General features: G+C 39.5%; 1 protein-coding gene across 8 annotated transcripts in view; it reads right to left on the bottom strand.

Moving 5' to 3' along the window:
- ATL2 (atlastin GTPase 2) overlaps positions 1-16,833 on the bottom strand; it is a 63,984-nt gene extending 47,151 nt beyond the window's left edge. For 3 of the 8 annotated variants that reach the window (XM_070236420.1, XM_023619212.2, XM_070236419.1), the window contains exon 1: positions 16,523-16,759. In XM_070236420.1, coding sequence (XP_070092521.1) covers positions 16,523-16,640 — 118 coding nt within the window. In that variant the 5' untranslated portion in view covers positions 16,641-16,759. Of the gene's footprint in view, positions 1-15,989; positions 16,400-16,522 lie in introns of those variants that run through there. The other 5 variants (XM_023619213.2, XM_070236428.1, XM_070236422.1 and 2 more) reach the window with 5 other exon arrangements.
- Positions 16,834-17,061: the final 228 nt, after the last annotated feature.

Below are 17,061 nucleotides of genomic sequence, written 5' to 3'. Positions count from 1 at the left end.
TCTACCAAACATTTAAGGAGGAAATTAAACCAATTCTAAGACTCTTACAGAAAAAGAGAGAAGGGAATATTTCCCAGCTCACTTCATGCAGCCAGTATTATTATCCTAATACCAAATCTAGATGAAGACATTACAAGAAAACAAAACTACCAACCAACATCCCTCACAAACAGACACAAAAATCCTTAATCAAAATTCAAAATATATAAAGAACTCTTACAACTCAATAAAAACAATTCCATTGTAAAATGGGCAAGAGATTTTAACAAACACTTCAAAAGAGGATAGATGAATGGTCAATAAGCACATGAAAATATACTCAACACCATTAGATGTTAGGGAAATATAAAGTAAGACCACAATGAGGTACCACTACACACTCACCAGAAGAGCTAAAATTTACAAGACTGACAAAAGAATTGGTGGGGAGCAACTGGCACTCACAAATATTTCTGGTGAGAGTGTAAAATAATACAACCACTTTGAAAAACTTTTTTGGCAATACCTTTATATAAAGTTAAACATAACCTCAACATACAACTAGCAATCACACTCCTAGGTAGTTAAAAGAGAAATAAAAACATGACAAAAAAAAGATGAATGCAAATATTCATAGCTTATTCATAGCAGTTATAAACTGGAAACCACCCAAATGTTCACTTACTGGAAAATGAATAAACTGTGTTAAATCCATACAATGGACTACTACATGGCAATGAAAAGAATTACTGAAATACACAACACAGACACATCTAAAAAGCACTAAATTTAGTGAAAGAAGCCACACACGAAATACTGCACTGTATAATTCCATTTATATGATATTCTAGAAAAACTACAGTAACACAAAGGAGATCAGTGGTTGCCAGGTGCAGACAGTAAAGGAAGAAAATTAACTACTGCTATGGACTGAATGTTTGTGTGTTCCCCCAAATTCGTATGTTGAAGCCTTAACCCCCAATGTGATGGTATTTGGAGGTGGGGCCTTTGGGGGATAATTAGATCCTGAGGGTGGAGCTCTCCTGTATGGGATTAATAAGAGACTTGAGAGAAACTCTCTCTCTCCACCTGTGAGGCTACAGCAAGAAGACAGCCATCCACAAACCAGAAAGCCGGCTCTCACCAGACATCACATCTGCTGGCACCTTTATCTTGGACTTCCCAGTCTACATAACTGACAAATAAGTGTCTGCTGTTCAAGTCACCCAGAATATGGTAATTTGTCATAGCAGCCCAAGCTAAGACAACTATAAAGGGGTAGAAGAGAACTTAGTGAAATGATGAAAATGTTCTATATCATTATTGTAATAGTGGTGCTTACAAAACTATACTTTCGTCAAAACCCATCAAACCACTCAAAAATAAATGAATTTTATGTGAATTATTTCAGTAAGGCAGATTTTGAAAAAATCAAATTCAGCCTATTTCCCTTAGCACTTTCACTTATTAAATGAGACAAAGTGATGCAATCAACTTATTAATCATTTTCAAAAATTAAAATTTTCTAATTAGTATTGTCCCCTTCAAAGATAATTGTCCATGAAGGTCCAATGTGCTGAAAAACTGGGGCTGTCCATCAATTCTGACACTGCTCAAACTTAATTCAAAATATTTTCTCTTGACCTGAATTTAGGACCTGAAAAACATAATTTTGAGTGTCTCCAATGGTGACAAATTTACTTCTTTGTGAATGAATTCCTGTGAATCCACTATCTCATCATGCCAAGATATTTTGGTTAAAAAATAAAAAGGTATTATGAAGTTACTAATACTTTTTTCTTATAGAACTCAAGAGACACCTTTTTATATTCGGGAGGAGGCATTTTTTTTTTACTCCTGCAAGTGATTTAAGCATCAATGGAATATGCATACATACTTCAAGACACATGAGGACATTCAAGTTCTAGTACATATGCTTAAAAATTAGCCTCAATACTTAAAATTAAATCTATTATATCACTCACAGGGGCTTTAGAGATTATGCAGCCATATTCACTCATTTTAAAAGTAAGGAAAACACATGACCAGACCACTGTTTGGCGGAAGAAGTGGGCCAAGTCTTCTCATTAATTTAGTGTTATGTTCTCTATAGCAGTGCTTCTCAAATTTTTAACAGGTATATGAATCACCTGGGGATCTTGTTAAAATGCATATTGTGATTCAGTAAATCTGGGGTGGAACCTGAAACTTCACATTTCTAACTAACTTCAACTGTGATACAAACACTTTGGCCCTCGGAACATAATGGAGTACCAAGGATCATACGATTCTACAGGTGTTTAGCATGTATATATCGTTCATTTTATTTCATGTAGTTTCTAGTGATGTTCAAGTTTTCACAGAATGAAAATAGTCTTACAGCTAAACTAGAATCCTCCATTCTTCCTGGGAGACTGCTAATACTCTGATACAACTAACCAGTCCAGCCTCGCTACTGAGGATTCTGTATAAAGTGGAAAGAGGCAGCGTATATAGACCTCCCTACTTTAAAAATATAAATGTAGAAAATACTTTAATATGTTGACATGATATACAGCCAGGGTTGAGAATTATTGGTCTAGAGTCGTCATCAGTCACCTGGGTGAGCTTTATAGCAATGCTGGGCTTCCCTCCCCAGCCCCAGAGAGATGCAGCCCGGAATAAGAATACTGACAGACACATGAACTTGGACTTCAATAAAATACTTTTTTGAAGTAGAGAAGCAGCTATTAGCCAATCAGGTACTAAAAGAAAAGGTTTTAACTATTTGCTCCTATGAAATAACGTTATTAAGAACTTACATAAAGTTAAATTTCTCTTATAGAAAACTGGAACTACAATGCAAATTTCAAAAAAAGAAACTTTAAAGACACCAGAAGAGGAGCCAACGATGTCAGATATCAGATACTTTCCCCCATTAGCTTTGCCCCTTTGGTCAAAAAGACCATCCTCAACCACCAAGCTTTAAAAATGCTTTTGAAGAGTATAAAATGTACTTCATCTCCTTCCTTCATTACTATCAAATCAAGAATAAACAAAACGTTGTTTTCCTGTAAGATTCACATGTTATTTTCCACTTTAAATCTACTGTTTCCATAGTAACCAGCACTGATGTCATAGAATTTTTTCTGTTCCCATTTAAAGAATACTGAGGCATAAAAATACTTTCATGCATTTATCTAAATATATGAAAACTGTAAAATAGATTACAAATTATTTTTCCCAAAGCTTATCGTCAAATATTAACCAGTTCTTAAAAGACAAACTTGAATGTAAGTGTACTCTAAGAAAAAACATTCAATTGGAGTTAATTTAAATTAGATATTTTACATGAGGTTGCAGTTTATGAAAACAACTTTGTTGGCTCGTTAAGAGATGCTAGAATAAATAACGGCTCAGGGGACTCTAAGCAACAAGACAGAAATTCAGAAAAATTCTGTTTAGGTTCTGCAACTTAGAGTCCTCACTGAGGTTCTTCTCTATTTTCTTCTAAACAGAAGGCTTGCAGAAAATCTCACCCAAGTCACCCCAAAGGTCTTGTATCTGCTCTTAAGCACTTTTTTGGGGGGCAGGGGGATATACTTTTGGTCAGTGGTCCAAATTTTTAAAAATTAGAGTACACAATACAGAAATTTTTTAATCTAATTTTTAGGTAATTTGTTTATATGCTACAGGAATTCTTACACATATACACAGGAAGAGAGAGAGAAGGTTCCTTGTTCACTGAGGTACTGTTTATAACAGCAAAAAAACTTAGAACAATCTAAATATCCATGGATAAATAAACCATGAAATAGAGAACTGAAATTAATGAATAAGACCTAAATTTGTACACATGGATAAACCTAAAAATTAATGTCAAATTAAAAAAACAAAATCAAGCCACAAATACATGGTTTGAGCCACTTACTAAAAATTTTTAAATACAGCACAATACTACATATTGTTTATGAAAAACATACATATATATTATAGGATGATTAAAAAACCAGGATGGGGCCAGCTGCTGGCCAAATGGTTAAGTTCGCACACTCTGCTTTGGCGGCCTGGGGTTTTACCAGTTCGAATCCTGGGCGCAGACATGGTACCACTCATCAGGCCATGCTGAGGTGGCGTCCCACATGACACAACTAGAAGGACCCACAACTAAAAATACACAACTATGTACCAGGGGAATTTGGGGAGAAAAAGAAAAATAAAGTCTTTAACAAAAAAAAACAGGAAACATTTCACCAACTGTAAGACAGGTATATAACTGTGGAGGAAAGATGACAGGAAGAGAAAGACACTGGGTGAACCTTCGACTGTACAGTAACATTCTATGTCCTAAAAAAAAAGGATTCAAAACAAACATGGCAAATATTATGTATCAGATCTATGAAATGGACACTTGGGCAACCATTATATTTTTCTCTATTCTTTTTGTAAGTTCCAAATATGTTACAATTGTTTTTACTGAAGCATTTTAAGTTGCTTCAGAATTTACTTCCACAAGGAAAGGAATTTATATTGATTGAATGACTCTATGACTTTATGCCAGGCACTGTGATAGGAATCCTCTCAACAAACGAGTGACTTAGCAATTATCCCTATTTCCGAGAGAGGAAATGTGGACATTTAAAGAAGTTTTAAAAAAAAAAAATTCTTCAAGATTCTACAGGTAAAAAGTAGTATAAGCATCAAGATTTCTACCTAGGTGTTTATATTAAGCCCGTATCCCGTGCTGCTTCTTCTATACCAAACTGCCTTTCAGTGTTACAGGGGAATTCTTATAAAGATCAATCATTGTTCCCCAGTGGTATACCCACAGAAAGGAGACTCAAATCAGTCCATATACTTGAATGATGCTTATTGCTTAAAATAAATCCCTGATATCAGCTCATCTATTCTTATGAGTAAAAAATGACAAGTACAGATTATATGTGAGTAAAAAGGGTTTGATCTTGTTTGAGAGGTAGACTGATAAACATCTAGTATTTGAGACTTCTAGATCCTAAAAGTTCTGGACTAAACTGGGTTTTTGGACAAAAACTAGAGTAACCAAAATAATCAAACCTACAGACACACATAACTCTTCCTTGACAGATCAATAGAAAAAAAACTCTGCTACAGAATGGTCACTCCATCTGTCATTTAATTATACATGGGTCTACAACTGAGTTATACTGTCAATATTTAATTAGCCACAGCCACACCATAAAACAGTGAGTCTCATGCCCACTAAAGCTTAAGAACCACTTGAGTGGCTTGTTTGGAATACATATTCTTGGACTTCACCTCCAGAGTGGACTCAGCTAATCAGGTATGAGGTCCAGGAATCTACATTTGAAACAAGCACCCCACTAACAACTACCAAGGTTATTCTAATGCAGAAAGTGAAAGGAGTAGAAGTGAGGGCGCTTAATCCTTTATTCCTTCAATAAATATTCACCGAACACCTACAACAAGGTTCTAAGAACAGCAGATTCAGTAGTGAACAAATTAAACGACAACAACAAAAAATCCCACCTTTAGGAGTTTATTACATCCTAAAGGTGAGGAAATAGAAAACACATGACATCAGCTGGTGTTAAGTGCTATGGAGAAAAATAAAGCAGCTTAAGGGAAATGGAAGCAGGGGTTGCCATTTTATAAAACAACAGTCAGGCAGGGTTTCTTGGGGGCCAGCCCGGTGGCACAGTGGTTAAGTTTGCACACTCTGCTTCAGCAGCCCAGGGTTCACAGGTGTGGAGCCCAGACGCAGAGCTAGCACTGCTCGTCAAGCCACACTGCCACACTGTGGTGGCATCCCACATAAAATAGAGGAAGATTGGCACAGACGTTAGCTCAGGGCCAACCTTCCTCACAAAAGAAAGAGAAAAAAGAACGGTCAGGCAGGGCTTTTCTAATGAGACATTTGAGAAGAGAACTCACAATGGTGGCTATCTGGAAGACAAGGTGAAAACATTACTGGTAACTTCTCATTCCTGGAAATAATTTACTGTTTGAAGTAATTTTAAGTGTTCTACCTTTTACTATAGAAGAGGGAAAAACACTTATTTACAGTGTCTATGTTAATACTATACAATATCTCTAATCCTCAAAAATCACTGTGTGGGGTAGCTATGAGCTTCCCTGACTGTATAAAGGAGGACACGGAGGCTCAGATTAAGCAATCTGCAAGGACACACATTTCATAAGTAATCAAATCAGGATGCACACCTAGGCCTTTGTAACTGTCAAATCCATCATCTTCCAACTATACCAAATAAGCATGTTTGTTGAATAAACTTAGAGCTGAATTCTTATGTGCTCAAGATTTCTAGAAAGGTGAGAGAAAGTTACCAAGGATACAAATTGCTTTTTAAAAAAGCAGAGGGGTTTCCTCATCTTTATAACAAATCATGGCATACAGCTATTTTTCCTTTTACTTTTTCCAAAAATTTCCATCAAAACTTAATCATCTATACAGCACTCAGCAAGTCATCTACACAGTCCCCCAGCATTTGGGAAGCAACTGTTTTTCTGCATAAACTTTCTAGAAGAGCAAACTACAGACTTTTAAAATATAAGATGCAATAAAATAAAATATAAGATGCAATAAAAATGCATCTTTGGTAAGATATGCACATATATTTATATGTAAATAAATGTGCATCTCTTGTTTCATATTCACTGACTCCAACAATGTTCAGGACATCTACAGAATGTGTCATGAATAACTGAGGAAGGTCCCCCACCCTACCTACTTCAAGCTAGTAGAGAGCAAGACACTACGCTAGATACTAGAGAAGTACAATTTGCTAATAGTCCTTACTCTCAAGGTTCTAACACAAACAAGTACAAGAACACAGTATAAAGAAAGTGCTATACTGGATTTTTCAAACTAGGGTTATCAATGAAGACACCTGGAGAAGGCTGCATCTCTCTGAGCCCTGAAAATCACATCAAGGCTAACTAAAAGTTAGGCTAAGAATCTGGGCATTATCCTAAGGAGAGTCACAAACGATTTTGAAGCAAAAGAGTGATAGGATCAAAGCTGTGTTGCAGAGATAAACTGAAAGTGATGAGTGAGTAGGAAGTGTAATGAGAGCCTAAAAACAGGGAAATCAGATATAAGGCAACTGGAAGAGCCTAAGATGAGAAACCTAAAGTCTGGAGGTAACAGCAAAACTGAAAAGCAATGCATGCAAGAGCTAGCTAGTTCTTTAACACCCTTCTTTGGTTTAGGCAACCAATAACACTAAACTATGCCATATTTCTTATAAAAAATATTCTCTTTTAAGTCTTTATAAAGTGACAATGAGCTAAATTTCAACTTTCCTCTTTGTTCCTTTATTTTTTTTTTTTGCTGAGCAAGATTCACCCTGAGCTAACATCTGTTGTCAATCTTCTATTTTGTATGTGAGCTGCCACCACAGCACAGCCACTGATAGACTTGTGGTGTGGGAACTGAACTGGGGCTGTCAAAGCAGGGCATGCTGAACTTAACCACTAGGCCACTGGGGCTGGCCCCTAAATTTCCATTTCTGAAGGTATTTTTGGTACAGTGACTCCAAGATTTTGTAACACAGGAATCAGGAATCCATCAAAACCAGAGTAGGTTTCATTCCCTTTTTGGCCCAACAATTAAAGCTAAAAGAAGGCTAAAAGATATTAAACCTATAGAAGAGCTACTGGAATTTGAGATAGCCAGTTAGCAAAGGAGTCATTTAAAAAAAACACACACACAGGGACCCAAGCTTAAATTTAGAATAGGGTTTTCATGACAAATCTCAAATACAAATCTACCGAGACTCTGGCAATAAGACATTAAGTTCCATGTTGCCACAACTCTTTACCTTAGATGACTCGTTATAGTAGCAGTTTTAAAAAAGTATACACTCAAACTTAGCTCAATACAGGCAAAATTCCTACTAAGACAGCAGCCGTAAAAAGAAGGGAATAGCGCCAAAAACAGACAAATAAACATCCTTCCAGTTAGATAAAATGTGACTAATTTGAAAAGACAAAAGAGACAATAAGTCAGAGGTTCTCACTCTACTCTCCTTTCATCCTTTCTCTAGTTTGGCAATTTTAGAGTATACATCAAGATTCCTTGTGCTAGATAATACACATGCTCAAAAATAGGGGAAAGGGAGACACATCTCCAAAGTTTTTAAGAAGTCATATTTGGGGTTATTCAGATGGTTTTTCCAGGAATTATCCAGTTATTTAAATCAATTCTTTGCTCTACTTGGCTACAGAAAAAGAGCCCATATTCCAACCCCCCCCCTTTTTTTTTTTGGTGAGGAAGACTGGCCTGGAGCTAACATCTGTTGCCAATCATCCTCTTTTTTGCTTGAGGAAGATTGTCCCTGAGTCAACATCTGTGCCAATCTTCCTTTATCTTGTACGTGGGACACCACCTCAGCATGGCTTGATGAACCATGTAGATTCATGCCCAAGATCCCAACCTGCGAACCCTGGGCGCCGAAACAGAGTGCACAAACTTAACCACTACACCATTAGGCCAGCCTCCCATAATCCTTTTTTATTAAACATGCTCTAACACCATTTGATCTTTCAGTTGTCACTATCTAATTGCTTTTAAAATACCTTTTAAGCACCCCTTTTAGAAAAATTCTTGGAAAGCAGGGACAAGTGCTTAAACTACTTTGTAAAAAGCTCATCCACATACTGCCTATCTTTTTATCTCCAACGAAGTGGTATATCCTTCACTCTGCTCTCTAAGACCCACCCATTCCTCAAGGCCTGACAAAGACCATCCTCCTCCATGAAGTCTTCCTCAAGGACAGTACAAAGCAATTTCTACTTCTGAAATTATAAACTTAATGATAAATTTCACTCACAAATATGCAGAGAGTCTATCTGATCTCCCATCTACATGAAAGCTTAGAACAGGGATCTGTTCTACACTTTTTTGTGTAGGTATTCATTACAAGCAACTGAAAAGCCCTTTATAAGGGAGATGCTCAAAATGACAATGGATAATATCAAGGGAAAAAGCTAGTTCTTTTTCTAAGTATGGTCCTCTCTCTGCCTACCCTACTCCACCTCTTTACTCCTGAAAGAAAACTAATCCCAGCCCCTTTAGGTTCTCCTTCGCCCTGAAGAGAACGATAACTTTCTTTGTACACTCAGTATAAGCCAAGTGTTTTTAACACATTATCTTTTAACCTTAAGCTTCTAAAGTAGGTTTTTTTTTAGTTCAGGAAGCTGAAGCTTGGTGGTGGTAGGGATGTGAACCCAGCTCCTAGGCTTGGAGCTTCTTGGAGTTTCAGTGCACTGAAGCAGATGCCCACACTCTGGCATTAGAAAGAGACAGGAATAAATGACCAAAGTCTCACGAACAATTTCAAACAGCAAAAAAAACCAAAAAGAATATTCCACTAGTGTACCTAAAGATTCAGGAGAAACTAGCACTAAGTTAAGTTGAAAAGTTGCCAGTTTATTTAAGAAAAACACTCACATGGAACCATTTTAAATGTTTTTTTAAAACATACTATTCTAAAAAAACCCCACAAATTAAAAAGCGAATATGAAAAAATGTTTAGTATGCAAAACAGCTTTTACAAAACAGTAAGAAACACTGAGAGATGGTCATCACACTCAGTTACTGCACCAAAATTTCAACATCAACTGTAATCAAAGAAATGCAAATGAAACAGTAAGATCTCCATTTTCACCTAAGCGTTGGCATTTATTTTTTAAATAACAACATCCACTTGTGAACAAAGGTATTTGTAAACTAACACAAACCTAACCTTACAGAGACAGAATAAATGGATACAATCTTCCTGAACAGATTGGCTGTGTGTCTTCAGTCTTGAAAATGTAGGAGTCGTTTGACCCAGAAATTTGAGACCTTATCCTGAAGGTCAAGATTTATCTAAAAAGACAGTTGGCCAGCATTACTCACAAGAAATAACCACATATCCAAAAGGAGGGTTAGTTAAATAGTACTACGATGTCAATTTAAAAATCATTTGTAGAGATTATTTAATCACATAGTGAAATACAATATGAAATGAAAAAGGAAATTATAAAATTACACTAAGCTCTTAATTTAGGAAAAATTAAATTATGCATTTAAAAAAGGATATGTATGGGGGGCTGGCCCCGTGGCCGAGTGGTTAAGTTCGCGGGCTCCGCCGCAGGCGGCCCAGTGTTTCATTAGTTTGAATCCTGGGCGCGGACATGGCACTGCTCATCAAACCACGCTGAGGCAGCGTCCCACATGCCAAAACTAGAAGAACCCACAACTAAGAATATACAACTATGTACCAGGGGGCTTTGGGGAGAAAAAGGAAAAAACAAAATCTTTAAAAAAAAAAAAAAGGATATGTATTAAAAGATGTATATTAAAATGTTCACAGTGGTTACCACTATTGGTATGATTTTTACTTTCTTCTTTTTTATTTCATTTGTATTTTCCAAAGCATCTACAAAGATTTATTGCTTTTGAAATTTAAAAAAATTAAAACTTTTATGACAAACTATGAATTACCATATCACTCGTATTAGGTTAAGAGCTGTGATGACAAGCTCTGTTCAATCACAAGTTTAGCCATAACTTAAAGACAGTAAATTTCTACCTTAATATCGAGTTGTAAGACATTTGGCATCAGGCACATTGCTCAACCTTCCTGAGAACTTCTAGCCTACTTCAGAATTTTTTGAGAAACAATATCCAAGTGCACTGCCATTTTCCTGCGGTAAAAAGCCTCTCAATTCTAAACAAAAACTTCAGATAGCCAGTTCGTATTGTCATATCTTTTTAAAAATTAAAGTGCTGATGAAAACAAAAGAGTGATTTCTGAAGATGTGATTAATAACTGTCTTCAAAAAAATCTATGAATCTCGCCATTTTCATGTCAAAATCTCTCCGACTTATTCAAAATCAACTCCTCCTCGTATTCTGATAAAAGTGAACTTAATCCAACTTCTAATAGCTCATAAACCCATTTATTCAAATATGAAAAGAGCAGCTTGTTTAATGCGCTAATTTCACCTCCTTTAAAGAGTTCCTTGGGGCCGGCCCGGTGGCGCAGTGGTTAAGTTCACACATTCCACTTCGGTGGCCCATAAATGATTACATTAAGGGAGAAAAAAGCTTTTTATGGGATTCACAATTAGTATGGTTTCAAGTCAATCGTTTTTTAGGCATTTTTTTTCCCTATTGTTGGTGAGGAAGTTTGGCCCTAAGCTAACATCCATGCCAATCTTCCTCTATTTTTTGTATGTGAGATGCCATCACAGCATGGCTTGATGAGTGGTGTGTAGGTCCACACCCAGGACCCAAACACCATGAACCCTGGGGCCGCTAAGCCCAGCACATGAACCCAACCACGACGCCACCAGGCTGGCCCCGTAGGCATTCTTGTGCATAAGAGACCCAAGTGAGATTTTGCACATCTACTGTTTGAAAAGCCAATGCACCCTACTTGTAAACTGCCATGGCCTTAACTAAGAAATTAATCCATATTGAATCCTGTAATGAAAATAATTTCAGAAGATGATTTTGCCACGACTGATTCTCTAAAATACGAGTTTATTAAAATGAAGATAGCTGAGAAGCATGAACATATTTTACCTTATAAAAACTGAATGAAAGCTTTCAAGAGACTTATGTTAAAAATTAATCTTAGGGCCAGCTCGGTGGCACAGCAGTTAAGTTCGCATGTTCCACTTCGGCAGCCCAGGGTTCACCGCTTTGGATCATGGGTGCAGACATAGCACCGCTTGTCAAGCCATGGTGTGGCAGGCATCCCACATATAAAGTGGAGGAAGATGGGCACGGATGTTAGCTCAGGGCCAGTCTTCCTCAGCAAAAAGAGGAGGATTGGCAGCTGATGTTAGCTCAGGGCTAATCTTCCTCAAAAAAAAAAAATAATAAATCTTAGTTCAAAGACTCATCTTAAATAACCACACACTATAGTAATAACTACCATCAACAGAATGTTTGCAACTGCCTTAAGCACTTTTATCACATTTAGTACTCACAACTTAAATCATGAACACATTACGAGCATTTTACAGATAAAGTTAAAAATCTACTCACCACCCTTGCCCAAACTAAACCTTTGTCCACATTACAGGAAAAAACATTAGAAGAGACTTCCTGATTGCAAATATATGTCTACTAGTACAAGCAGTCAAACTGACATATTCTTACATGTATATTACTGTGTCTTAAACACAGTTTTACAATTTACAGAACGTTTGTACCCTATCATCTGTTTCCCACAAGAGCCCTGTTATGGGATTATTATCACTACTGTATGTGAGGGGCTTCAGGCTCAGAGTTTAAGAGAAGTCACTTAGCTTTTGATTTCTCGTTCTTTTTCCACTACACTATCTTGCTTCTCTATGATTAAAGAAACACTGCCCCCATAATCAAAGTATCATGCGATAAAAAGATGAAATGTACTAGAGATCCTAGATAAGCATCTTCATCAGTTACACGTTTCACCAAGTTATTAAGAGTTACCCGTTATTTTGATGCCAATCATAGAAATACAAGTTGTATGAATAATTTTTATTAAGCTGGTACTTAGCAAAAGAATCCCCTAGATTCTACTTGTACTGGCCAGAAGGCTAAACCCAAAGTCAGTCAGAAATGCCTACTATCTCCCTGGGAAAATAGAGAATGCATAAATTAGTCTTTCATGACTTAACAGTTGTTTCTAATAAATATCGTCTGCCCATAAAACCAACTACCTTATAGCTGTTTGCCCCAGAGTAAGTAGTCAGAGTGGCTACTTAAATATACCCATTTTTACAAAATCTACAAAAGTTTAGCAAATAGGGGACTGGCCCCGTGGCCGAGTGGTTAAGTTCGCACGCTCCGCTTCTGTGGCCCAGGGTCTCGCCAGTTCGAATCCTAGACACGGACATGGCACAGCTCATCAAGCCACGCTGAGGGGGCCTCCCACATGCCACAACTAGAAGGACCCACCACTAAAAATACACAACTATATACCAGGGGGCTTTGGGAGAAAAAGGAAAAATAAAATCTTTAAAAGAAGAAAAAAAAGTTTAGCAAATAGATGTACATGTAAACACAAAGAGATATGTTTACCAATAATTTGAAAAATCATCTGTAAAATAGTTATCTTGGCTTTGCACTTCTGAACACTTTATGCTTCTCAATGTCCATAACAAGCAAAATTGTTCTACTTCATTAATTCTCCTAGTTCTTTCTACAATATCTACCTCTTCCCTTACTACTTTAAAATTTCCCACTCGCTGACTTGCCCCATCTTTACTTTTTAACTGGTCCATCTTCTCATTAGTATGATTTCAGACTTTATTCATTCCACAAAGTTTTACCCAGTCATCTCTAATTATATGTGATAATTTTCAATGAAGAAAGACCCCTACCCTCCTCCAAGTCTGGTAAGGAGCAGTAAGAGTGCCTCTCTGCAGTTTCTGTGCCTCTAGACAAGTCACAATCACTCCCTCCAATGGGAATAACTTAATTCCCTCACAGGAAGGTTTTAAGAAATAAAATCAAAGCAAGATATTTAAAGTGCTTTATAAAGTGTCAAGTATTATCCTATTGCCATCATATTTTCAGGTTGGTGTTTTTTCTGGCTACCCATTTTTAAAGCTATAGAGGAAACCCTCGACCATTCTTCTGTATCATGGGTGGTGAGGAAGAGTAAAGGATAGAAGGAACAAACCTAAGAATGAATTCACTGGAGGATCAAGTTCGGTTATTCTACGTTCACATCTATCTTTCTTAAGCTAAATAATGCCCAAGAAAATAAATAACACACCTGGACTCTGAAAACCCAAAATGGCTATGCAATCAGAATACCATTCCACTTTTAAAAAGGAAAAAAAAAGAAAGCTGTTTTCCTGCACCCACTCTGGAGAAAACCTCCTCCGGTAGGGCTGTAAATCACCATTACAAAAAAGTTGAACTTCTATTCCCATCCTTTACACTTCTGGCTCTTGAGTTTGAGAACCTGCCAAACGGCTTTGGTTACAATAGTGTGTATCAAATAGGTCTTCCAATTGAGCATAAACAATTTTGTAAAATGCATCTTGCTGCTAAGTCTCGCGATTTTAAAAATATGTCTTGGAAAAAATAATATATATATGTCTTGAACTACAGCATCAAACTAGTGACAGTCTTCCAGGCGCTCTTAGCAGCTGCTTAATATCAGACGGATGGAAAAGACACAATTTTGGAAAAGGTCTAACAATTTCAAGAAAGTCACTTTCACTCGTGAATATTCAAAAACTTTATCGCAAAGTTAAAACAGTTGCAAACTAAAAACGAATCCCAAAATATATGCACTCGATTTAAGGCCAGAATCCTATTATAACTTATGGTTTATTTTCCCTAAAATAAATACCTCTTTACTCTAAGGCAGCTCCTTCTTTCCCAAAGAACTTCAAAGGATCCGAAAACACTTTACTAAATAGATTTAATCACATGCACGGATTCTTATCGTCCTACAAAGCCATTAAAATATAAGAATGCAAAAGTGTTTTATAAAGATCCTACATTCCTAAAAAGAGTAAGCATTTCTCTTAAAGGTGACACAAAGCATCGTACTAAGACTAAACTACTAGAGTGGCAGCTGACTCACCCCCACTCAGCTCTTCAACTCCACTCATCTCGACAGGAGAGGGAGACTAGTTTCTCCACAGCCAAAACAGACGAGTCCCTACTCATTCAGTCTGTTTGTTCTTACTTTAAACACAAATCTTAACAAGTTTATTTGGTTTTTAATGTACTAATCAGTGACTCAGAGCAAATTAGCAGAGAGAGCGGCTATTTTAGGTAATCATTGGATAGGAAATGGCTATCAAGTGAAGGGCTAACCCCAGAAGAAAAAAAAAGACAAAAACCTGTGCGTAGCAGACAGAGCATTTAATAAATGGTAAGCCCTATTCACCAAGTTTTAAGAACCGCATCTCTTCTCAACGTGCCACAGCATAAAAGTCTTGTTCACAACCATGACTGAGTCATAAAAGTTACGCTTCTCCTAATAAGGCAAGTACATAAAAGGCTTAATGTAAAAGAGTCACCTTAAAATATAAATATAAATCAAAAAGTACATACACCCCTAGGGTCCAAAAGAGCTAAATTAATCCATCCATCAGCATTCCAAAACAACTAATTACTTGAGAATTCCAACAAGAAGAGAGCTGACTAAAGCAAAACCTCTCTTCTCTCCTCTGGTAGTATTTTTTCTATGTAAACAGTTCTGTCAAGTGCTTTGGCTGGCAGACAATAATAAAATAAGCTTCATTTCCTGCTCTTTTTCCCTTAGCAAAACTCCAGTCTGTCATCACCTCTGACATATGTTCAACACGTCCAAGGGTTACCATGAACGACAAAGCATATTTCACAAACTCTTCTATTAAAGTGAGTCTTCATGATTAATATTTTATCAAATTATTTTACATTTCGTCTCAGAAAACCTTTACCAGATTATGGAAAGAGAAATCTGAAAAACACAACTTGGTATTTAGCGTAAACTTTTATCTATGGCATGGCTGTACTTACCTAACTGTAAACTTTCACTATTCAGAAGCCTTTGAAAAACTCTATACCTTTAAGTACCATCAAAATTTTCAATCAAGATTTCATGCGTTCAATTCACACCACAATGAAAGACCAAATGCTAAACTCCTAAAAATAGGGGTGTTATGAGTGAAAGGGACACACAACACTCCACCGCCAACGCAAACGCGTCTTTGAGGGGGCAGTGGTGCTTTTCGAGCAAGTACAGTAAGAGCCTACATTCAGCAAAACCGGGGAGCGAGGGATCAGGTCACTTGCCACCATAGACACTTTCAGTCTGATCGGGCCTTACTATCGTCGGAGTGACTAGCAAACGGCTCATAACTCCAGTTTGACAACTCAACCTGGACTTGCATGCTAACCACGCGCAACCCGGGCGAATGGACTAGAGGACCGAGGGGCCCCGCACCGCGAGCCCTCGCGCACAGCCCCGGCCTGCGGACTGCGGCTCCCGCCTGGAAGGGTGTCTGCAGAGCTTTCCGACCTGGCAGCGAGGTGGCTGCTCCCACCGCGAGCTCCGCGTCCTCCTCCTCCGCGGGGCCCATCACGCCCAAGTTACCCCTTTCTCCCTTTCCGCGAGGGGACAGAGGGCAGGGAGTGCCCGCCTGGTGACAGGTCGCCCTGCCGCCTCCGGAGCTCTCCAGGACCGAGTCGCGCCGCCGCCGACCTCCGGGCGCCCCGGGTCTGCGGCCCCAGCTCAAGGCCGCCCCCTCAGGTCGGGGCGGACGCGGCGGCAGCCACGCGACGGGCGGGGGGCCGGACCGGGCGCAGACGCGCGTGCCGCCTGTTCACCGACAGCTGCGGGAGCCGGGGCCCCGGGGCCGCCCTTTCAGGCCGCGCGCCGCGGCAGCACGGGAGCGGCGGGGGCTAGGCCCGGCGGCCGGCCGCGGCGGCAGGGGGAGAGCCGAGCCAGGCGCGGACGACGACCCCGCCGCCTGCGGCCGGTGCCCGCGAGCGCAAGCGGCCCGCGCCCTCTCCTCGCCAGGGCCCTGCGGCCTCCGCCCCGCCGGCCCGTACCTAGGAAGGTCGTGGACGAGACGTGGTTAACCCCGGTGCTTGGGTCGCTGGTCCGCCGCCGGCGCCGCAACCCCTGGTGCGGCGGCTGCCTCGGCGCTGCCTCGTCCCCCTCCGCCATCTTGTACCGATTTAAAATTAACTCCCCGCTGACGTCAAACGCCGCCGCCGCTTTATCAACCTCCCGGGAGCCGGCAGAGCGCCGGTGGGTCCTAGCGCCGCCCGCAGCCTGCACCTCCTCGTCCTCCCCGCGCCCTCCCCCGCCCCGCCCATCAGCCCTCTCGCTCCGCCTCCGCCCTGCCGGCGTGCCTGCCTGTCTGCCGCGTGGGTTTTCTGGCCTTCCTCTTCGGGGAGCAATGGGGCGCATCCCCAACCGCTACCGTCTCACAACCCTCCGCCCTGAGCTCAGTACCACACCCCCTTAGCACTGGGCTGTGCTGCGTAAACGCAGAAGGGATCTCCAGAGAACCAAGTCCCTCCTTGCCAATTCAGTAACCCACTTCTCTTGACAGCTCTTTTCCATAATCGTTGACTCGTGCCCT

This window comes from Equus caballus, chromosome 15 (assembly GCF_041296265.1).
Source record: "Equus caballus isolate H_3958 breed thoroughbred chromosome 15, TB-T2T, whole genome shotgun sequence".
Classification (NCBI taxonomy): Eukaryota; Metazoa; Chordata; class Mammalia; order Perissodactyla; family Equidae; genus Equus; species Equus caballus.
This window is presented reverse-complemented; position numbering and strand designations above follow the sequence as displayed.